Here is a 25,371-nt window from a genome sequence, read left to right as displayed (position 1 = left end):
TCCTAGTGTATCACTTCATTTAAGCTTCTAAAACGTGCTATGGTAACATACTTCTACAATGCCGCTTATTGGTGCGAGGGGGTCTGGACTTAACAATGCCCTTACAATATACCCTGAGGCTGCTTTCACATCTCTGCTTCTGGAGCAGCGTAGGTGCACCTTGGAAAAAAAATATTCCAGCTTACTGCATTGGTTTGGTTTCCAGAAAAATACTTCTCTTATAAGAATAAAATGCACCACATTGAAACGGTGCTGCCTGAAAAACAGGTGTGAAAACGGCTTAAAACCATCACAAAATGTACATAAATTGAAAAGAATACAAGTTTACATATGAAGTCGCCCCAGCTCTCCCTGCCAGTCTTAAGCCTAGTACACACTATCAGGTTTTTTTTCCTTCAACCCATTGCCTTGAACGGGAAAAAAAAAAGCTGACAACTCAGGTCGAAGACGCTGTACTAGCAATCTGGTGTTGGTACAGTCATCTCCCCTGCTGAGCGGTTGTGTTTTGACATGGGGCCAAGTTCTCTGCGCCCCCAGCCCAACCTTTTTTGAAGCCAATTAGAGCCTTGGGCTCTAATCATATGCTTCCAGGAATAAGAAAATTCAGTTAAAATCCATGCGTCTGGCTGTTGCATGTAGATTAGTGGCTGGGTGCATGGATTGGGAGTACCCCTAATGGATGGACCGCCACTGCAGACAGGTGCCAATTCCTTCCTGCTGCTTTTCAGGACTCCTTTGCAAGTGGCTTAACCCCTTAAAGGGATCATAACCCAAAAAATGTGGAAACGTACCTGCCATCCAGGACACATTGCCAGCATCCTGTACAGGAAGTAGGGGAGCTACAAGATACCGTTATACTTTGCAGTGTCTGTCACCGCCTGTAAAAATAAAAAATGCCCACCTATAATTTACTTACTTAATTTAACTTCACTTAATACTTTATTTACTTACCTTTCCGTCATCCCATATAGGAAAAATCTGCCACTCTTCTGGTCCACTGCCACTGCAATCTTCTGACCATGGGATGATTCTAATGCTGGCCTCCCCCACTGGTTACTGTGGTTCATCTCAATGGCTTGTATAACAGTTTAGGATGTACAAGCTGGCCATGTAAAGAAACCATTCTTTTTCAGGTTGGCTTCCTTGCAAAAGTGACCTTGCGGTGACATTATTTGCCAATTATACTGAACACTTGTTATTTATTACGATAAAACCGGCAGACTGCATATACCGTAATACTGGGCTTTTTTTTCCCCCAGCTGCTAAGTGCTGCAACAAGGGTTAAAAGTCCCATATGTATTATAGTGTATACAGCAATAATGAGGGTTCAATTAGGCTTTAACGCAGAACTAAAGGGATCACTACTCCCCTTTCCAACTATCCCGTGACAGCATCTTCTAGGTGTCGGTCTTCAGCTGTCTTCATTAGCAAGTGCCGAATGAAGTCACAGGCTGTCATTGCGGCTCACAGAGACCGGCCCAATGCTGTAAGCTGAGCTGCGCATGAGCAGCTTAGTTTACAGCGCCGGAGAAGATGGCGAGCTGGCAGGTAGGAGCATTCTATTGCAGAAAAGATCGTGTCTTTCTACAATAAAAGCCTGCCTGTTCGCTGTTTGCTACATTGCAACTTCCCTTCCGCTTTAAAGTATTACTAAAGGTAAAACTTTTTCTTTCGTTTTGGATGGAGTGGAGAGAGATTAGAACACCTATTAGTGCGCCTGTATGTGTCCCCATTAGAGAGATTTACTGTCTCAATTAATCCTGTTTACTATTATCCGTGAATGTGAAACTAAAAGAATATCCCAAATTTAGGGTTGTCCCCAGAACAGTAATAAAGGAAAAATCTTCCAATGGGGACACTAGTTGTGGGCCTCAAGGTATTCCCTTTAATTTGCAGATATTTTTTCTCACTTCCTGTTTTGGCTATGCAAGGTAAAACCTTCTGTGCTGCAAATCCACTCCCCAGACTCCCCCTTTTTCTTACCTGAGCCTGATCTGATCCAGCGATGTTAACAAGCGCAGCTGCTCCAGCCGCTGTGTCCCTCATCATTGGACAGATTGATAGCAGCCAGAGCCATTGGCTCCCACTGCTGTCAAATCCTGTGACATGGGAGCGAGGGGTGCAGCAGTGGGACTTAGGAGCAAGCCCGATGAAGAGGAGGGGCTTGGAGCACGGGCAGGGAACCCCAGAAGAAGAGGATTGGGGCTGCTCTGTGCAAAACCATTGCACAGGACAGGTAAGTACAACAAATTTGGTTATGTTTATTTTTTTTTTAAATTGAAGGTTTCCAACCACTTTAAAGTGGTTGTAAACCCGAAGAAAAAAAAACCCTAAAAACAAACCCTGTAAGACACAGGCAATAAGCTAGTATGCATGGCATACTAGCTCATTATGAAATACTTACCTTAGATCGACGCTGTTGCAGCGGTCCCCACACACCTCTGTGACCAGCAACATGTCTCAAGTTATTTCTGGGTTCACAGGCTCCAACGCTGTGAATGGCTGGAGCCGCGATGACGTCACCCATGCACGCAGGAGCCGCCAGTCACGCCATGGCTCCTGAAGAAAGGGCTTGAGTGAGCCGTTTCCTCAGTGCACATGCGCCGAGGTCGGCGCAAGCGTATATGGTAAATATCTCCTAAACCGTGCAGGTTTAGGAGAGGTTTTCAGTACCTATAGGTAAGCCTTATTCTAGGCTTACTTGTAGGTACAAGTGGTGTAACTATCTTTACAACCACTTTAAGTTCAAGCTATTTTCACTTCAATACCCTTTTATCAGAAATGGACAAAATTTATAGTTCTGTAGCACATTCTTTGCCCCAGGAAACTTCATGTGTGAACCTAACTTTGTATCACATTGCTATTAATGTTGCATGGGAAAACTATTTTGCAGGTCTTGTTCTGTATGATTATCCTTTGTTCCACGGAAACTATTATAGTAAACCAGAAGGATCAAATAACTTTTCTGGTTAATGTTAACTTGGGGATTTGCTTGGCAATCAGTTGGTGCATTGATTTCAAAATAAAAGTGCCCCAAAAATATATTGAAGATTAAAATGCTGCTTATGTAAATTATGGCCATCCTATGACCTTTTTAACAATACTCTGGAGACGTTATTCCATTGATTCACTTAACTGAGTTTTCATTGAGACCCTTCTCAAAATAATAGGCTACAAGCCCAAGAGCATTGAAAGCTTATTAAATGACTGTCACTATGCTTTATGGTTGTGCCACAGTCAGTTGACAGTTCAACTACTGCATATTGTACAAAATGTCCATCGTTAAAAGGGATTATATCTAAAGAGTTCAGAATCTGTAGAGGTTTTATTACACCAACAATTGGCGGTCATATATGACTGTATGTAAATAAAGAGTGCAGCACTAAAAATATACGGTACTTGCAATATATAACAGGTGCAAAGATTAATAAAGTGCATTCAGTGCACTCAATAGTGTATAAACTATAGCAAAATATTGCATAAAAGAAATCTGCAAAAATGAAAAGAAAACATGTACTAATACAGTAGTAGTACTAGTGCATGTGACTGCTTTATACATGTTACAGTGAGAATTCTCTAGTTCCCATACAATATGGCTGTCCACAGACTGCTCACTAAAAAACAAGATGCCAATTTTTGAACATCACTTACAATTATCAGGCTGTTTTTCAAACTTCATCTTTGTGATAAAAAGCCTATTATCACACAGAGATATTCCAATTTTTCAAAACATTTTCCTCCAACCGTGTCTCCCGATCGTTCACTTTTTTCCCTCCACTACTGCCAGCAGCAGATAGATTTGTGGCAGATGCTGACACTTAAAGGGGTTGTAAAGGTAAATGTTTTTTCACCTTAATGCATTCTATGCATTAAGGTGAAAAAACATCTCACACTGCCGGCACACCCAGTCCACCTGTTTTACTTGCCTGACCCCTCGAAAGTCCCGTGCTCGCCCCCAGCCTGGCCGCTGATTGGCTGGAGTGGATGGATTGAAAGCAGTGCAGCCATTGTCAATCACATCCAATGACGTGGCGCGCCAGGGGGCAGGCCGTGTGATACAGCGAGCGGCTATAGCCGCCGGCTGTATCACGGGAGCGCACCCGCAGGTGCTTCTAACCATGCGAGAGAGCTTGCATGAACGCGAGAAGTACCTGCAGGAGGAAGCAGAGACAACCGCCGAGGGACCCCAGAAGAGCAGGTTCGGGGCCACTCTGTGCAAAACGAGCTGCACAGTGGAGGTAAGTAATAACATGTTTGTTATTTAAAAAAAAAAAATACTTTACAATCCCTTTAATTTGTTCTAGAATGGGCCCACTTGTTTCTGGTAGATATCTGATTTGGTATGGTGCATGCCTTTGTTATTTGGAAAGAAGAAAGAAATGGCTACACATCCAGAACTTCCAATTGCCTTTTATTTTGTTTTACAAAGATAACACCAGAGAAACCAAACTGTGGTCATGTAGACTCTTTTCACACATACATCTTGTGCTTAATCATTATCATGTGAAACGCGTCTACATGACCACAGTTTGGTGTTTTTGGTGTTATCTTTGTGAAACAAAATAAAAGGCATTCGGAAGTTCTGGGTGTGCAGCCATTTCTTTCTTCTTTCCAAGTTTTCCATAGAGGCGGGCCGGGGCTAGCACTCTGCAAGATACTCCAATCAGACTTATCTTTATACACCCGGAGCAGCAGTTCTTTTTCTTGTATTGAGGCCTACGGTATTATTTGGCCAAATCTGAAGGATCTAAATTTAAGCTCACAATGTAAATGTACATTAATAAGAGCCAAGAGTGTCAATCTCCTGGGTCTTCTGCTGAGCACTGTAGTTCTTTGCACCAACACCTATGTCATAACAGAACACAAGTGGTGTAGCAGTCAGAAGAAAGAATCTCTGAGTGCAGTAGTGGACAGAAAGACTGACACTCCCATTAATGTCCATTTTTAAAGAGCCATCAAGGCACTGTTTCTTTTCAATGGAGTGGTGTTCATCGGTACAGGCAGAGGGGGGAGTAACTATCTTCTTTAGAGGGATGGTTTTTATTTACAATTTCAGTTTTTAGCAACAGAGAAACCGTAAAGCGGAGCTCCAGTCTGTGGAATTATTTTTATTTATTTATTTTTTTAAGTCAGCAGCTACAAATTCTGTAGCTGCTGACTTTTAATATAAGGACACTTACTTGTCCAAGGATCCCCTGATGTCGGCACCCTGAGCCAATTTGTCAGTAGGCTTTAGGTGCAGGTGCCAGCATTGTAAGTAAGGGAAACACAACCATTTTCCTACTGTGCATGTGTGAGTCGTGCTGCGCTTTTTGAATTGTCACAGCGTCTTCTAGGGCCTGTGTGTCCCAGAAGACAGCTGAGGGGGGGGGGATGATCCGGAAGTGTTGTAGATCACTGATGGTGATCTTACCCAGAAATGGGACTGGATGCCTGTCAAAACCAGGTACCCACTCCCCCCAAAAATATTACCAAATGTGACAGTGGGGGGAGGGTACAAACAAGTGGAGCTTTCCCTTTTCGATAGAGCTCCGCTTTAACCACTTTATCCAACCTATCTGGTCAGGGAGGGTGCAGGATAGAAGTGTACAATGCTTCTATAAACAGTCAACACTAAACTTATTTTCCAGCCTGCATGTATATCTGAATAGATAGCAGTCACAAGAATAGCCACACTTATTAAGGCTGACCATAGACACAGCGAAATTTGCTTGATTCCCACATTAATGTAGGCAGTGTTGACAGGGGAATCCCTCCTGCCGAGCCATTGTGTTCTCCTAGTGGGGGGAAGCCATCCCCGCTGGGAGAAGACCGCGATTTATGCTAGTGTCGATAACCGCTGCTTGCAAAAATCCCATGTAAAATTGGGCAGGCTGGCTGTACCCAAATTGATTAATCAACTTTGGTATAATCAGCCTGCCCATACATGGTTCGGTCTCTGCCGGTTCTTGCTGAACCAGCCGAGATTCAAACAGTCTATGGCTAGCTTAAGTCTGAAGTTAGTCATATGTCTCGGGGTTGCCATATGCCACCTACAACCTGAGTAAACTTGAGTGACTCTCACAATGTTTTTATCACCCTTGAGAAACATTGAGTGACTGAATGTAAAAGCATGTCTATTAATGGTTAGATTATTGGTAAGTTTTGCCGTTTTATTTATTTTTTATTTATTTTTACATTTTCTTGCCATTAGTCATTCTGATTGCTTAAATGTTAAGATAATGTCCAAGTTGTATGGACTTCTGTGCAATTAAGCATCAACCGTAATAGTGTCGGCTAATTTTGGGCAAGCCTTGTTTAGGTGTAATAGGTTTTAGGACAAGGGCTGAAACCAGTAATAGAGGAGCCGATGTCTAAAATTGTGCTTTGTGAGATGATTGTGGGACAAGTAAGGACATTATAGGCCTACTATCAATATTCAGTCTGTCTCCAGTATAAGATGGCTGAGATGACCTTTTTATGTATACAGTTCTCTTAAGAACACTTCTACTGTGCCCCATGATATGGCGGTAGATTGCCCTTGGGCAGAGAGAAGTGTCAGGAGGCCCAGTCTGACCAGAATTGGCTTAACTCTCCTTAAAATGATTGGTTGTTTCCTAGGTAAGGTAGAGTTTCCCTGCTCTCTGCATTGTGTTGATCAGCTCCTGATGTGTACATTAGGGTACCACCTCTAGTTTAGAAGTAAGAGAAAACTATTTCCATGGTCACGTTTTAGCTACCCTGACACTCGCACATAAATCGCACTCTGCTCCACAACACGTAACTGCCTCATCCTTGCCCAACCCCTTGCACTGGATTCACAGTGTCTGTGCTTGTGCTGTGCCTGGCTGCTTACTGTGCTTCACACTACTTGAGCTGCTTTCACTCACACTGGCTAAACAGTAGAGCTTTGCTGCAACGTGCCTGCCTAACGCATGCCCAGCCTGCCAATCTCTACCCTTTGCTGTTGTTCTGTTGATGTCATTTAGGGGGGCTTGGAGGTTTTCTAAATCTATTTGTGCTGTTCTTTTGTTTCCTTCCACTTCACAGGTGTTAATCCATTGACCTCCATTTCTGCAGAGAACAATGGCCATTGCGTGGATATCCTGTCATTTCCCCCTTCATTGTTTTCATATTTCCATATTTTTTTCTTTTTATATTATTTTAGGTTATTCAGAAGCATAGAATTCTGGAGCTTGGGGAGCAGTTAAAATATTTCCTTTGTTTTGTCTTTCCTATGTCATCTTTTTGACAGTGAAGGTTAAGAAGTAAAAGTTTAGCTGTAATCAAGGAAGAACGTGAAAAATAGATCTGTCTAGGAAAGATGCTTACTGGAAACACCCAGCGTTGGTTTGAGAAGACTGACAAACATTAAAAAGGATATTTTTTTAAGTAGGAACACTCTCTGAGTAGAAGCAAGATTAATTTGCCTTGGTTTTTTAAAGTCTGTATTTGGGTTGAATCACTTACTGTTTTCATGTGGCTGGGGGATTCCATTGGCACCAGTGTTCCTAGCTCCATCTGTTGGGCCAACTGTGTACATGAGATGGTGATTAGAAATTCACAAACAACCTTAAATCTTTTATAAAAATTATCTTTTCATAAACACTAAGCACTTGTACACACAGTCGGACATTCCGACAACCAAATCCAACGGATTTTGTCCGAAACTGTTGCATACACACAGTTGGACAAAGTTGTCAGAAAATCCTATCGTACTTAACATGATGACGTTATTTCATTAGGATGGGACTATGTTCAGGCTAGTAGCCTGGTCTAGGAATTTGATCTGAGCATGCGTGGCATTTTGTCCGATCGGAATTCTCTACACATGATTGGACAAAGTCCGATTGGATCATGTTGTCGGAAAATTTTATAGCCCAGCTGGAAAACTTGGTCCGTCGGATACTCCAACGGAAACAGTCCGATGGAGCCCACACACTGTCGGATTATCCGACAACACGGTCCTATTGGACATTGTCCATCGGAATGTCCGACCGTTTGTACAAGGGCTAAGACATCATGTTGATAGCCTACTCTGATCTATAAGAAATATCTTTCAGACTTTGGATTCTCTAACCTTCATCTTATATCTATGAAAAGCCTTGAAGTTGTTATAAGAGGGTTTCATTCTCCCAGTTGGATATTGTATTTATTTTCTGTGACATTGGAATCTAGAAGGATATGTGACTCTCCATGGCAGAGTACAGTGGAGACCCTACCACAGGGTTTGCCCAGCGATAAAAGAATTCATTGGGTAAATCGGTATGCTTGAGTTCACTTATAAGTTTTCTTGTTTGGGTGATTTACCAATCTATGCTCCTATGTTGTCTCCTCATACAGTTGGAGCCTTCATTTTATTGCTCCTGTGGATCTGGGCTTCTAGGTATGGGACAACAGCATGTTCTTCCCCATGAGCTAGGGTCTTGACGATCAATTACCAAACACTTGTCACATTAGGAAGGGTTGGCTGCAACACCGCCCCTCAAGTTAACGTCTGCCACTGGATCTATTCCAGCATGGACTCCTCGACATTGAGGTGGTGAGGAAACCTGGATTCATGAGTATATCTTGCTGAAGAGTGGGCTGTCAGGAAAAATCGCTGCTTTACTTTGCTTCTGCCAAGCTTTGGCCAATGTCTGAGGAGCTGCCAGAAACATAATGCCCACCGGTTTCCTTTTGATTCCTGGTCAAAGTTAGGATAGGCATGTACAATAGAGCCTCCCATGGTTTTTCAGGCCAAAGTTTCATTCAGTAAAGCCCTGATCATAGTGTAAATCTGCATCCAAAAGTGAATTGCCTTGTGGCAAGTCCATCACCACTCTACTTTGAATTGGCAAAGTAACAGTATCACTTTAAAGTAAACCTATTGCTTGCACATTTCAGGGAAAGGCAACAGGTTTGCTGTAATCCCCTCATTCCCAACAGCACATACCTTTTCATCGCTCTCCCACCACTCTGTTCAGCTTCAGAAACCATAGAAAAATGCCCCATACTTTGGGCTTGGAGAATCCTGTAACTTACCCATGTGACAATGCTGAGTTAGTTGGCACTGTTACAGGGGACTCCATAGCACTCTGAGTTTTCATTTCAGTGACTCCTAGTTTACACAGGACTTTCCTTACACTCCGGACTACAGAATGGAGCAGAGGCAGAGCAGAAGGAAGCTAAGTACTGTGTATACATCTGTGGAGGTCTGCTTGGACAAAGCACAGATTCACTTTAAAGTCTCTTAGAACAAACCATGAGCTTGTCGTCCTTCAGTGAACCTTTCTCCTTGGCGCTTTCAAAGCAGAGGGCCAGGGCTTGACATTATCAGGTACCACCGACATTCTGGCTATAAGGCTGGCTCGTTATGAAGTGTCCAGGTACTGTTTGGCAGAGGAAATCATGTAATACAGAGTTGTTGAGAGCTGTTGATGTTCACTATTTTTGATCCCCAGGGAACAGTCCTAAAGATTTTAAGATTTTCCCCTGATTTGTCTTATAACTGCAAATGTTGTTGTTTTTTTTTTTTTAACATTATTCAGCTGTTCCATAAATTTATTTTTAACATGTGAAAAATTCGTTTTTCTAATCGGATCATTTACAGAACGTTTAAAAAGTCTTAATTGTCTGTTGATAGACTATTTTAGTGGGCTAAATGTAATAAAATCTGTTGATTATGTAAATCTGGTAAGAAATAATTGCTTAGTTGACTTCAGTAATTAATTAGTCAGTTAAAAGAATATATCCATAAGCACTTGATTTGAGGATTGTTTGGCTAAGTTTTGGCTTAAAAAGTAAATCTTAAAACATTTAATCATTCCCATAGACAATAATGACCTGTATCTGTAGGAAGTAAGGTGCCTTCCTTTCCTAGTATAAGGGACCATCTGCTTTGTAGAAAAATGGACAATGGATTAACTTCCCACTGTGAGCTTCCATTGTGCAATTTGCTGGATTGTGCTGTTTTCGTATTTCATGTGCACTAAAATTGGTTGTAAAGCTGGGCCATGAAGTCTGCCAATTGATATATCTAGTGTACTTAGTCACCATGGACTTTAGGTAGAGGTGATGTTTAGTGTTTTAAGTTAAAGGCAAAAGATGCATGTGTAGGATTTAACATCAAAAGGAAAACGCTCTCATTGCTACGCTTGTCTGCACTTATTTGGGCCAAATGAGTGGCAACTGGGACAGTTGTCCCAGTGTACTATACTATCCTAACACAATGTATTCCTGGAGGTTTCAAAATGGTAATTTAAAGTCTATAAAATGCTGGCTGACATCCAGGGCTGAAGCGAGGCTGCCTAATCAAAATGGGCTGGGGACCCAAATACTGCAACAGAAGAGGGGAGGGAGAGAAAGGCGCCAAGAGGCCACTGGTGTAGCATAGTTTAATGTAACAAATTGAATCACAACATAAGATAAACTCACAATTGAAAGTAAGTTAACAGGCGGTCTGGTGCCATTATAGTCCCTTGGGGGAGTCCAGAGAATGACAGAGCCGTTGGTTGGCGTGGTCACTTTGCTGGATGATCCTGCCGGTGGACGTCTCAGAGAAGCAGCTGATGGCGCTTTTCGCCCAATCTCCTGCAATCGCTGTAGAGTAAGCCTGAGGTCCTGATGGCCTCATTTAGCTTTATAAAGCTGGTTTCTGTATCTGATGTCACTCCTCTGGGCTGAGTTTCAAAGTTCCCTGACTTCCGGTTTCCTTCCTTTACCTGCCCTGATACAGAACAGATAAAGGAAGGAAACAGGAAGTCAGAGAGGAGTGACATCACAGATACCGAAACCTGCTTTATAAAGCTAAATGAGGCAACCAGGACCCCAGGGCTACTCTACAGCGATTGCAGGAGATTGAGCAAAAAGCATCAACTCCTTCTCTGAGGTGTCCACTGGCAGGATCATCCAGCATAGTGGCCACAGCGGCTGCGCTGACAGCTGTCAATCTCTGGACTCCCCCGAGAGACTATACCGGCACCAGAACGCCTGTTACCTTACTTTTAATTGTATCTTATGTTATAATTCAATTTGTTGTTGTGCTACACCAGTGGTTGCTTGGCTCCTTTATCTCCCTAGTATTTAACGTCTGCTGGAATCTGGTATGGAAAGAAAACCTCCTTTACGAACAAGTCTCCCTATAAGCTTTTTATTTTTTTTGGTAGGTACTGGCAGGTTGAAAAACTTCAAATACTTCCTCACCTTCCCCACCTCCTGTGCTTCGAGCATACACTGCGTGGCTCCATTTTTATCAGTGTTCTTATATGTCCCTTGTGTATCTTCCCAGTGTAAGAAATAGAGGATCCTGCACCCAGCAGCTAATGCCTTTGGGTCCCCTTCCCTCCATTGTGCCACTAGGCACAAAGAAAAATGCTCCAGGTTCGGAGGAGGATGTGATTGATTCTGCTTTCCCCCATGTGACAGTTGTGGTGTTTTTGTCAGTTGGTTTATCAGTCACCACTTTGGGGTGAGAGAGTGAGAGCTCGTCTTTTTGTAAGGTCCAAGTCACAACACAGAGCCTCCTCTCTTTACTCCCAGCAGCTGAGTTGTTTTTCATACATTGGGGCTCTGTACATCTGATACCTAGTCATTTGTTTTGTTGAATTGTGTAAAGTATGGATGGATACAGGGAGCTGAACAACCCACTGACGCCTTAAGTCGCTAGGTGCCTCTTCCCTATATGATTTCTTGTCTTCATTGTTCCAGATTTTCCATTCTACGCCATGGAGTCTCAAAGCTGTCCAGTTTCTATAATAAATCCATAATTTCTAGTGGGCAGACCTTGGAACTCGGAAGCTGATATCTCATCCACAGAGATTAGTTCAAAACCTCAACATCTAGCCAAAACAGAAATCGCAATTTTCAGTGGCCTGACCTGTTAAATGTGGATGAGGATTTCTGTAGGATACAGAAATTTATAATATATTTAAAAGAATTGCTAGACAATACTAAGATGCAAAGGTTATTTCACTATGATTATTCCTTTTAGTGGCTTGTGTTTGGTTGTGAGAAAGGGGAGGTTAAATCAAATGTATGTCTAATTTTTTGTGTTCTGTCTTTTTCTAGTACACCTCCAGCATGCGAGCAAAGTATTTGGCCACTAACCGCCCAGAAACGGACCCTGGCCACTAAGTATGGGTTCCAACAGTCTTCGGATAGATTTCAACCTGCTGTGTTCCTAAAGTGTGGGTCAATGCATCCCTAAATAAATGTCGCCATTCCCAGGCACCCCCAGCCTTTGAGCCTTGCCTTCAAGCCCCACCTCCTATGTGCAAACTGCTTGGAAGAGTCAAACACAAGTGTCTTGGGATATCACAAATTGTTGACCTCAACATGGAATTCAACCTTTGTTTTACATGCAGCAATCTCATTGCAACAGTTTAATCACCTGAATTTGACATCAGGCCCTTCTAATAGCTGTGGTTCGTTGCCATAAAGTCACTTTCGTTTTTTTTTTTGTAATTTTTTTTTTCGTCTGAATTTATGAAAAGACGTCACATTTTTTTAATGTCTGTCTAAAATGTGCAATTTGTTTTAATAATGCAGCGGAATACATCATTTTTTTTCTACTCTTATTTTGCGGCTGCCTTTTATATTCAGTCAATGTTGTATAATGCAGATATTTTGATGTCAGTGTTATGTATATCCTTTTTAAAACCAAGGACTCGTGATATTCTAAATTATGAGCAAGGAGATGTAAATTACAGATTAGGCTATGTAAAAGAGCATTTGGAGGGTAGTCTTACCCAAAGCAGATTTTGTTTTGACTGGGACAAGGCTTTATCACCTGTTGGATATTCAGTGCTGCTTAGGACCTGTGCAAGAAGGTCTACTCCAATGCTAGCAAGTATATGACCCAAACAATGTTTTTATTTTTTGGCTTCTGAATAAGAATACTTGCAGAACAGAGTTCAGTGCCACGAGTAGCTTATGGGAAACCCAAGCCTAGCCTTTCACTGTAATGCAAAGGGGCGGGATGTCTTTTTTTTTTTTTGTTTTTTTGTTTTTTTCTAAGGACCTAAAGAGCACTGAAGTCCTGGCAGGGAACCCATCCTCCTAAAAAGCAATAGTGCTTAACAAAAGTTCCAATTTATGATCAGAACAGCTTTCAATTAAAATACATTTATGGCATGTTTCCTTTAAACTGCTAATTTCCCATACAAAGATCCCACTAAAATATACTGCAGGCAACCTGTGCTAAACCTAGACAAATGGATGATTAAAAATAAGTTGCACTTCATCCTAAGAAAAGTGAATTTAGTGCCAATTCTCTTTACGTTCTTGATGGCTACAGGGACTTTTACTTATATATTTGTAATTGCTGTGACAAGCTCCTTTACATAGTTGTAGCCTATATATTGGGTTGACTGCTCCTTTAAATTATTTCTAACGAATAACCAAAAATTGCAGCTAACCGTAAAGCTCTGTTACCCATTGATAGAGCTACCAGGACATTCCAAAACAAACCGCATTATTCTATTTTACTTTTCTTTTTCTGTTGGTATAAGACCAGTGTTATTGATTTTTAGTCTGATGGGATCTAACCGCTTGCCATAACTGTATCTACTTTATGTTGTGGTATTTCAAGATTCACAAGATAAGATTCTTGCTAGTTACTTCAAACCAAATATCACTTTGGTTTTCAGTCTTAAGCAGAGGATTTCGATTTTTTTTTTTTTTTTCAATTGCCACTAATTTTGTCTTCTTAGGTTATAATACTTTGACAATGAAAATGACCACTTTAGCCCTTCCATTGGGCAGCAAGTTAGAGGAAAAAATCTACCTTTTAAACTGAAAAATTTAGCTATGGGTGGATACTTTTAAAATATGAGCTGAATTGCTTCTTAGCCATATGACTGCAACAAGGAGGTTTTAGCAGCTTGAGCTGTCTGGCTGTCTACCCCCACACAAGTAATTTCTGTAGGGCAGAGGTTCTCAAGTCTGTTCAGTCCATGGTTACAGTTTACATTTTGTGGGTCCCCTCACCAGAGCACATGGGAAATTTGGTTAAAGGGAACTGACATGGCAGCTGTCAATGTTGGTTCAGGGGTGACGTTCTTATGGTGGGTCACTGACCTTGAACATCTGTTCGTTCCTTGTGTCCTTAAAGTGGACCTGTGCTTTGTCCATACAAGGAAACGCAACAAGTTTGTTTCAATGCTCCCCTTCTGCACAGCACCCTTGATTCCCCTAATATTCTGTTGTAGAGTGAGGAAAAAGTCTTGTTTGCTCCAAATCGTAGTAACAGCTGACACAAGATAGGGACTCTGTCTTTACCCTGGTTTGAGAAAGATGGTCTAAGCACAATCACATGAGGGGAAGTGGAGTGAGTTACATGCTTATAGGTACTAGGTATTTCCTTTGTTTCTGTGGACTGAGTGGGGGTGGGGACCCTACAATGTTGGGAAAGGAAAAGTGAGTATATTCAGGCCGTACACATGGCCTGAAAATCAGGTGGCACTGGACAGTTCAATGGAAACTGGCCAATATTCAACCTGTGTGTATGGCAGCCAGTCTAGATTCTGTTGAAGGGGCGTGAGCCCGTTGAGTTGAAGGGAAAAACTGCTAATGTGTACCAGGCTTTAGCTTCCATTTAGGTACCATTAAAGTAAACCTGTTGCTTTGTTTGAGGGTATAAAGCGAAGATAGGAATCTCAGCCTTGAAAATCACGTTTACAAAAAAATAGTCGGCAATGGCAGGCCCCATATTTCTTCCTTTTGAAGGTTACCATTAGTTCACCTGTGTTCGAGAGAAGAAAGCCATAATACCCTTTGTTTCCCCTCACTTCCTTTTATTTGATGGGTGTCAGGACAGCAGAAATCTCTGCAATACGCCCACATACAGCAATCAAAACCATTGAAGCAGAGCTGTCTGTTGTGATAGAGAATTCCTAACCTATCCATGTGGGGAGTGTCGGACAGAACAGGAAGTGAGGGGAATTGTCACCAATAGGAACACAGTCAGTGTTTAAGCCCTATTTAAAATTAGAAAAGAGTTTTGATGCCATTGGGCACCAAGGAATGATCAATTTCCTTTATATGTATTCCATTAGGTAGGACGTCCTATGGCTCAACTGCCAAAGATCTATAAACATCAAGCTGTTTTTTTTTTTGTTTTTTTTGTTTTTTTTTAAGGTGTCCTTGTCTACCTAGATCCTATTTTTCATGTTTTCGTAGAATTCCTTTTTATAGGCAAATATTTACACCATACATGATGGCGTATTTTCCGGCATGTTTCCCTATGTGTCCTTCCATGATATACCCCTGTATTTCAGATACCCTTTTCCAGCTGACAAGTGTCTTATGGTATAAACCCCCTTGTATATCGTGCAAACATCATGCATGACCACTTTCCTATGTGATTATGGATACTGTACATGGCACTTGAAGCAATGGCCTTATTTAAGGACATCATGCAAAGCTCACTAACAAACAGCCAGTCAAGTTTGATCCCTTTAGTGATATCTGATTTAAAGATTTCACTGTAGGCTACTTCAGACTATGGCTTTTTTGCACTGTTCTTAAATAAGGTCACGTCTCCTTTTTATTTTTGCTTGGCTACATGGATAGAGATAAGAGTTGCATTTAATTTGAAGCCTGTAAATTGATTGCATTGATTTTAATTAAAGTTTACTACCTCCTGTAACCAACATACTGCATTTACTCCCCTGTCTGTGCTGTATGTAGCTATAGGATTATAATCATTTTTTGTCATTAAGGCGACATACTTGTTTTAAAGTGTTTTTATTTGTATTTTATGGTTTATTGTAAAACCTGTGATTCTTACTGCATTTTAACATTTCACAACTTAACCCAGTGCTGGCGGTGACATTCTGCAAACTTTAAGGGCCAGTACATTTACATTTTTTTTTAAATTTAAAAAGAATGGGGGTGAGTTAGAATCTGTCACGTTTTCATTGCTTTCTCCGTTCCAATGGAGAGATTCACCCCTCTATTGATCACTAAGAAAACAATAGGAATTTTCATCAGGGCAAGAAGTGAGGGAAAATCCTTAAATTTGGTCTCCTGTTCCTATGACAAGTCTCTACAATGGCAATTCAGTTTACTTTAGACTATTTCCAGCATTACCTGTATTGTTTTCAGGGAAAGCACTAAAATCTACAGAATACAGACAGCAAAAAATGGGAGACCCAACCCTTCTCTCTCCTTCCTTCCCCTGAGTGATTTTATATAATAAATGTATGTCCAAATTAAAAATGTTTAAATCTGGACTTTCATAAATTAGAAAACACTTCACTGGAATCATTTAATATAGCAAATGCAATTACTTTGCAAGTCATTTGGCAATTTGCTGCTACTATTTAGCACTGTTTTACTTTAGTATCCATTCAATTCTGTGACCAAAAAATAAATTCCTTTTTATGGAACTATAGCAACAGTATTACTTATAGACTGGTTATCTCTGGAATCCTTGTCCTCTAGTCTCTTAATTGGCTGATCGTCTTTTTCAGACGTCTTTACAGAACTTTAGGTCAAATTATATGTAGATTTTTTGCAAAACGTATAACATTCCTTGCAATGTCCATCTCTACTTTAGATGTTGGTTGGTGAGAGCAATGCCAGGGCTAAGTGGGTACATTATTTAATACAACACTGAGACTAATCATGTGATTTTAGTAAAAGTAGAACCTGAAAATGGGTTTTCAGTTTAATTCAATTTTCCAACAGAATTCTCTTCTTTAATTTTAAACCGATTTAAGTTTACTGGCCCTTAAGTATGTCGTTACCTCTGTGCACTAATGATGGAATATACTTTTATACCATAATTAAACTATTTTACCACTTACAGCATGTTTTTTTTTTTTTTTTTTTTTTCTTTGGCGGAAATACCACTCCTATGTATTATGGATAATTTATTTTTCATCCCTTAATCTCATGGACATACGTGAACCACAATATAGGAGGACACCTTGTAAAATCTGGAGTGCACTGAAGCCTCATGATCTACAAAACATCTATAACTGGAGATTTTAGACTTAAATCACTGGTGCTAAAGATATTGAGTCTAACTTTAAACCATAGCATTGCCGACTGTCAGGTCCCGAAAACTCTATGGATTAGCAGTGGGATATTTTTTTTTTTTTTTACAGTGATTGTCTTACTACATGGGAAATTATATATCATCAACGTATCTGACTTCTCTTCTCTTTCATCATGATGACTCCCTTTTAATAATAAAAGCAGAACTTAAAATTCTACGAGAACTCAGATTTTCTGTCTTGCTTCTGTTTTTAATGGTTTGGACCACAAAAAAGTAAAACTGAGCCATGTTGACCCACCAAGGCCATCAAAGACAAATCTATCTTTCATTCATCATTACATCTTTTTTGGAAGCACAATAATGTTGTTTGCACCTTGATTTTGGCTTCAATATTTTTTTTTATTTGTGTACTTTATTCGTTAAGAGAACAGCTGGGATGAATTGAAAAAAAAAAAAAACTTTCAGAAAAGACATCTCCAAAATGTGAATTGTAAATAGCATGTTGGACTTTGTGTCCAGTCTCAAAGACTGCCTTGTTATTGTAAAAGAAGTCCAACTCAAGACACAACAGTCTTGAGAATTACTGTTGTGTTTGTATACTGTGCGTGATATTAATAGGTTCAACTCGCTTGCCATTTATAGGAATTTTCACTTAAGTCTTGTCTTTTCACATGGATTTTGCTCATAAACTCTTAAGATGCATCAGAAAAAAATAAAAAGGTGTTGGAGCTACAACATAGGTCCGGCTACCTTTAGCTGTTTAAGACCTATGTGAGTATGTGCACATAGAAAAAGTTTGGCCAGTCAATTTTCTGTCTACTCAGCAGAAGAAAGTATACACACCATCATTACTTCAAGCAGACCTGTTCCTTATTTTTAGTAGAGAGACTGCTGCAAAGGAAGAATATAGGGAACTATAGTCTCTGTGCCTTGGTATTATAATATTTTTGACTGATAGACTTAGTGTGAACATTTAGCACCCATGCTGTGTGTTTATACTGGAGGATGTTGTGACCATAAAGTACCATGTTGGAGCTAGCCCATGCATTGCTCAGTTATTTAACGAATGGGCCTAAAATTTCCTTTCTTGATTGGTCAGTTTTTAGCCTATGAAGGGGCACCTAAAGTTAAAGAACTGACCTGCAGTGTACTCTTGCAAAGTTTGTGCCAATATACAGTGGTGTGAAAAAGTGTTTGCCCCCTTCCTCATTTCCTGTTCCTTTGCATGTTTGTCACACTTAAGTGTTTCGGAACATCAAACCAATTTAAACAATAGTCAAGGACAACACAAGTAAACACAAAATGCAATTTGTAAATGAAGGTTTTTATTATTAAAGGTGAAAAAAATCCAAACCATCATGGCCCTGTGTGAAAAAGTGATTGCCCCCTAAACCTAATAACTGGTTGGGCCACCCTTAGCAGCAACAACTGCAACCAAGCGTTTGCGATAACGTGCAATGAGGCTTTTACAGCGTCCTGGAGGAATTTTGGCCCACTCATCTTTGCAGAATTGTCCTAATTCAGTTACATTAGAGGGTTTTCGAGCATGAACGGCCTTTTTAAGGTCATGCCACAACATCTCAATAGGATTCAGATCAGGACTTTGGCTAGGCCACTCCAAAGTCTTCATTTTGTTTTTCTTCAGCCATTCGGTGGTGGACTTGCTGGTGTGTTTAGGATCATTGTCCTGCTGCAGAACCCAAGTTCGTTTCAGCTTGAGTACACGAACAGATGGTCGGACATTCTCCTTCAGGATCTCTTGGTAGACAGCAGAATTCATAGTTCCTTTTATCATGGCAAGTCTTCCAGGTCCTGAAGCAGCAAAACAGCCCCAGACCATCACACTACCACCACCATATTTTACTGTTGGTATAATGTTCTTTTTATGAAATGCAGTGTTCCTTCTACGCCAGATATACTTGGACACACACCTTCCAAAGAGTTCCACTTTTGTCTCATCGGTCCACAGAATGTTTTCCCAAAAGTCTTGGGGATCATCAAGATGTGTTGTGGAGAAATTGAGACGAGCTTTGATGTTCTTTTTGCTCAGCAGTGGTTTTCTCCTTGGAACTCTGCCATGCAGGCCATTTTTGCCCAGTCTTTTCCTGATGGTGGAGGCATGAACGCTGACCTTAACTGAGGCAAGTGAGGCCTGCAGTTCCTTGGACGTTGTTGTGGGGTCTTTTGTGACCTCTTGGATGAGTCGTCGCTGCGCTCTTGGGGTAATTTTGGGCGGCCGGCCACTCCTGGGAAGGTTCACCACTGTTCCATGTCTTCGCCATTTGTGGATAATGGCTCTCACTGTGGTTCGCTGGATTCCCAAAGCTTTGGAAATGGCTTTATAACCCTTTCCAGACTGATAGATCTCAATTACTTTCTTTCTCAATTGTTCCTGAATTTCTTTGGGTCTCGGCATGATGTGTAGCTTTTAAGGATCTTCTGGTGGACCTTACTGTGTCAAGCAGCTCCTATTTAAGTGATGCCTTGATTGTGAACAGGTGTGGCAATAATCAGGCCTGGGTGTGGCTAGAGAAATTGAACTCAGGTGTGGACAACCACAGTTATAGTATGTTTTAACAAGGGGGGCAATCACTTTTTCACACAGGGCCATGATGGTTTGGATTTTTTTTCACCTTTAATAATAAACACCTTCATTTACAAATTGCATTTTGAGTTTACTTGTGTTGTCCTTGACTATTGTTTAAATTGGTTTGATGTTCCGAAACACTTAAGTGTGACAAACATGCAAAGGAACAGGAAATGAGGAAGGGGGCAAACACTTTTTCACACCACTGTATTATTGCAGAAAGAACAAATTACTAAACAAGGTGTAATATCTACCAAACAATAAACTTCTAGCTTTCCTATCTGCAGTTACATATTTTATCCCACCTGCTTCTCAGAGGCCTAGGAGTGGCAATGGTGCCCAACTCTCCCCTCATGCTAACCACCTAGCACTGCCAAAATGACATGTATTAAATTCAAATTTTAGAAATTTGTTATAAACTTAATGCCTGAACAAACCTATGTCTAACCTTCTCTACCTCCTTCCATTGCAGCATTATGTCTACTGCAAAGAAATTGGTCATCTTTAATAGTAAGTGCCTAAGTGGGAGAACATGGAATGAAGGCAGAGGCTGTCCCCTAATTTCTTAGTTCTTTTAGACTTTTGTTAGAAAGTTATAGGACCATCAAAAGCCTAAATGGAATGCTGGTCGGTCAACTTTAGCAGTGTGCTTGTTTACTTAGTCTTGTTCACCCTTTGTAACTAGTTTTCTGTAAAGTGTTTAGTACTGGCCAGTTTGACTTCTCTATAAATAATACTTTTTATAATAAGTTTTTCAAGCCTCCCCCCCCCCCCCCCCCCCCCCCCAGTGGTGGAAAATTGACCAAGAGAGGGGGCTGGGTAAGAGAACCCATCAAGAATGGTTAGTTAGGTTTGTCTGCAAGAGTTGAACAATGCTGTCAATGGTCAAAGCTATTTCCCCTAATCAGGCGAAAATTTGCTCATAGGCCTTGAATGGGTCACCTAACAATGGGTTTTAGGGTTCTTTATTTTTATGGAGCTCACTATGCAATTCTTAGTAATGTTTTTTACAGGGTAGAAGTGTGGGCTATACATTTGCACTCCTCTTGGGCCCCTTTCACACATGCCGCAATTTTGCCGCGATTTCAAGGAATACCTATGGACCTCAGCTCACATCAAATTCAGACTATAGTAGTACAGGGACTACGTTAAAATTGGTGCGACTTGAAGTCACACAGATCTGAATAGTTCTCATTGGGAATCATGGAGTACGACTTGTCATGAGACTCTGATGTCCAAAGTCACAGGAAAAGTCCCACAAGCATTAAATGGGTCTTACCTGTACACTTGGGTCTCTTTCACACTTGTGCAATTTGGGACTGCAAAGTCACATGACAAATCGTACCCCATGATTTCCAATGAGTACCATTCATATCTGTGCAACTTCAAGTCGCAGCAGCTTCCTAAGTAGTCTCTGCACTACTTTGGTTCAACTTTGATACAATTTGAGGTCCATGGACCTCAAAATTATACAGGCATGGTTTAAAGTTGTATCAAAATCATGGCAAAATCATGTGACTTTCAGGTCACACAAGTGTGAAAGGGGCCTTAAGTTTCCTTATTAATGAAAACTTGAGAGCGGTAGAAGTCTGTGTTGACTAACCTAATTCTAGCCATCATTGTACATGTGCGAACATACAGCGTTTATTGACTGACTGGTGTGGGCAACAATAATTACATGATACCCATTGTTAGAGTTCAGTCTAGTATGCAAACATATTTGCCTCTTGAAGAATGTCAAATGAAGAAACAAAATGTGATTGTCTGCTGTAGGTTTTACACACAAGTTAAGAGATTTTACATTTCTTTTGTATATGAAGTTCTGCATTACAACAGGGCATTGTTCCCAAGATTACGCTTAAAGGTGGTAAGGCTTGGTTCCTCAAGACACAGCGCTTTAACACATCTTTGAACACCTGGAGTGTGCTGCCATTTTTGTACAAGGCACATTTGCTTGTCCTTTGGGCCTATTGCACTTAATGTTGCTTTGATATAATAATTCATGCTAGTTTTACCACCACAACTATAGACATATGGCAGTAGTTAATAGGTGGACCTGATAATGCTTGGTTGGCTCAATATCTAACTTGGGAACGTTGCAGACTTCATATAAGCAAAACTCCAGGCAAACAACTGCACACTACAAATAAATATGTTTGTAGTTGTCAAGATATTTGTAACTCTGTCCAGGAGGAGATGTAATTCATTCAACTTTCCCTTCACTAGAGCGCCACTATTTTGTAGTTTAGATGTACACCTTTCATTCATCATTACTATTCATTGGATGATAATAAAAGGGCATTGTGTTGCTGATTTATTGATCAATAAGTATGCAGTAGCGGGAGAAGTGACTTGGGCAGCTGCAAAAGCCGAGCCAGGTAAATGGGGATGTCACCTGTGTGCCTGTGCAGTATAGCAGGTTTGTGTGAATTACACATTAAACTGAAAAGAAGCAAAAACAAATCTTTGAATCCAAAAGCAGTGCATACATTTTTATTTCAATTGTGTATTTAGCTGTCTGAAATTCCTCACCATGCAGTATATATTCCTTACTATATGCTTATATGCATGCAGTAGGACTTGAACATCAACTATATTAACCATCTCATGTGACATGCCTACTTAAAGCGAAGTTCCAGTCAAATTTTTCTTTTATTTTTCTTTTAATTGATCTGAGAATTATTAAATAAGAGTATACAAGATTAATTATAAAAATATAAATGTAATACTTACAAGTTTCTCCCTCCTGTTGTGGCCATTGCCATCATGATTGTGGGCATGTGAAGCCCAATTGATATCTCTTCCTGGATAAGCATTGGATCTTGCGCATGCGTGATTCACCCGCAGCCGTAACGCCAATTGTTATGGCAACTTTAGAAACAATGGGCCCGCCCCGTTGTTATGGGAACATAGATAAACATATCCCAACATAGTAAAACAAGGAATCCCTAACCTAAAATGGTTCTGTGATCCACCTTAAATCGTGTAATTTCCTGTCACTAAATAATGCGATTTTTGATCACAGTACTGCCCCCACAGACTCCTCATTTCCCAGGAGCATAGGCCAGGGAGGAAGTGACTAGCTCCGCAGACCAGGAATTAGGAGGACTACATGGCAACAGGGCGTTTCTGGTGTGTGTGTGTGTGTGTGTGTGTGTGTGTGTGTGTGTGTATATGTATATATATATATATATATATATATATATATATATATTATATATAATTTCCTCCCAAATGTTTTATAGGTTAAAAGCAGTCTATTAATGGAAAAACAAATTCAGGGTGGAACTCTGCTTAAATTCAAAGGATTAATGGGGCTGATGCTAATAACTAGTCAATGAGAGATGGATGCATCCGTACATAGACCACTTAAAGTAGAACTATAGGCAAAACCTTTTTTTTATTTTGGATAGAGTAAGGGAGGGTTCAAACCCTTGTAAGGTTTATTTTTTCTGTGTCCCATTGGGGAGATTTACCTTCACTTCCTGTCCCATTGCCATAACAGGAAGTGAGAGGAAATCCCAGAAAATTAAGGGAATCTCTTGGGGACCCCCAGGTCACCCGAACTAGTTTCTCCATTGGAAGAGTTACCCTCTTACATTTTCTGGGACAACCCAAAATGTGGGATTTCCTTTTACTTTCACTTTTAATGAAAATGGTAAACGGGACAAATGGAGAGGGTGAATCTCCCTAATGAGACCAAAGACTGCAATAAAAAGGGACAAGCATTCGAAGGTGGGCTCTTTGAACCACAAAAACATGGCTGCAATTGAAAGTGGCTTTTAATAAAAACTACTGGACTTCCTACTTGTACATGAACTACACTAGTGACTGAACAGAATTAGAAATATGTTGTCAGATAGGATAATTCTTATATATGTGTTTCAACCATGTATTTAGCTGTTTGCTTGGAGTTTTGCAACACAGAGTCAACTAACACTTTGCTAATTGCTCATGTGTATTGAGCCGTTCCACCTAACTAACCGCTGTTACCTTCAGGGTCAAGGAGTGCTCAGCAGGTGCTATTCTAAGCTGCTTATAGGCTAAGAATTTCCGTCACCAGGTCCATTATCAAAAGGATTGATCTTGGAGAGGTTTGGATGTATGCATAGATTTGAAAACATTAAGTGACCAGCAGGGCAAGTGTGGGCTGGATTGTCTATGGAGGCATATTCCAAAATACACATGTAAAATGTATATAGAAGCCTATGTTATGTTGATTTACTGGCATTCACAGCATACCTTCGGCGCCTGAAGCCAGACATCATCACTGACAACTCTTACTAATTTTGGAGTATTTTCTTGAGTAAGGCTGGCCATACATTATGCTTTTTTTTTTTTTTCCCCATTCAGCCAGCGGGTTGAATTAAAGAAAATGCCTTCTGCTGTGGTATTATATTCTGATAGTAGGGAGCCTTCCCCACCGTCAGAATACAGTAATCAGTGTTGCCGGCTATAACAGGTGGCACGGATCATTCAGAAAAAAAAAACCTATAGGCTGGTTGTTGCTCCAAAATATATCCCAGTAAGAGTCTAATCTGCCCCATACATGGATAGAAATCTGGCCAGTCCCTGCCGAACCTGCCAAATTTTGATCCATGCATGGCCAGCTTACCTTATCCTGGGATATAATGTGGAGCTGGACTTCCACCTTCCCCACTGTTTGTACATGGACAATGATGACTACAGCCAAACTCCATTCCTCACTCTTATTGATAATTCTGTATTGAAGGCCAAGCCAGAATACAGTGCATAGGTCTTGCATATAGTGTAATACTTATAGTGCCTAGTCTAGTGACATTCCAAAATAAAATATGAATTCTAGGGAAAAATGCCAAATACAAGTAAAGACTGACACAGACGGATTTTGCAAATGCGTCTCACGTGTTCTAAAGTGGCATAGCACGCCCCAAATTCATGTACAAGTTCTAAACTGGTTGTTGAATTTGGTGCATGCTGTGGCATTTTTGGAATGAATGCGAGAAACTTTTTTTTAAATCTGTCTCTGTATCTTGTGAAAGTGGATTTAATTAGGGCCACCTTTCGTGTACTGTACAAACTGTGGGTATTTTATTTTGAATTTGGTGCACAATGACCTTGTACTGTAGAACTGGAGCAAGTAAGAAATACCTGAATTTGGTGCACGAGCTGCTGGCAGAACCAAAACTGTTGCAGATGTTTTTTTAATTAGACACAACAGAAGCAATTAATGCCAGAAAAGTGGCGGAGCAGCTTTATTGAATTCCCCCTAGATCTTTTGAACCTGGTTTTAGTTTTTTAGAAAGAGATCTTTTTCTCATTCCTCATCATCATGTTTGATTCCTAAAACTCGAGACATCAGAGATGAGTGCACTGCCCTCCATAGCCTAGTCTTTCGAAACTTGACTCCATGCCAGTCAATTTGGTTTCCTGTTGCTATCTATTTTCCATCTGGGAATATTTACAGAATACGGTTAATGCCAAGTGTCCAGAGTCAGACAAGATAGCATATGGTCATGCTAATGGCAGAATAAAATCAATTTGCTCTCTGGGATCCCAAAATTGTTAAAGTCTTCCTATCAGGATAGACATGTGAAAGATTACTTTTTAAATCCCTCCCAAAACTTTCACCCTCATCCTTGCTTCACTATTTAGTGAGTTTCTTCCCCAAGTGGAAATGTCTGATATTGTAATGCTTCATCTAGATCAGTGACCCACCAAGTAGAAAGGGAAATATGAGGATGACCTTGGACCATGCACCTCTTAAAAGCATTGTACACTATCAAAGGCTTTCGGCTTTTTAGCTGGGTTTTAATTGTAATTATTCCCTCCTTTTTTTTCT

At 40.5% G+C, this 25,371-nt stretch overlaps 1 protein-coding gene across 3 annotated transcripts in view; it reads left to right on the top strand.

The window, feature by feature from the left end:
* The window catches only part of TTYH3 (tweety family member 3), a 206,794-nt gene extending 189,616 nt beyond the window's left edge, over nt 1-17,178 (top strand). For all 3 annotated transcript variants that reach the window (XM_077449152.1, XM_077449153.1, XM_077449151.1), the window contains exon 14: nt 12,028-17,178. In XM_077449152.1, coding sequence (XP_077305278.1) covers nt 12,028-12,093 — 66 coding nt within the window. In that variant the 3' untranslated portion in view covers nt 12,094-17,178. The remainder of the gene's footprint in view (nt 1-12,027) is intronic.
* Nucleotides 17,179-25,371: the final 8,193 nt, after the last annotated feature.

This window comes from Lithobates pipiens, unplaced genomic scaffold (assembly GCF_037356315.1).
Source record: "Lithobates pipiens isolate NorthernLeopardFrog02 unplaced genomic scaffold, aLitPip1_a1.2 Scaffold_22, whole genome shotgun sequence".
NCBI classification, from domain to species: Eukaryota; Metazoa; Chordata; class Amphibia; order Anura; family Ranidae; genus Lithobates; species Lithobates pipiens.
The sequence above is the reverse complement of the archived record's forward strand: the minus strand, read 5'-3'. Positions and strand labels throughout refer to the sequence as shown.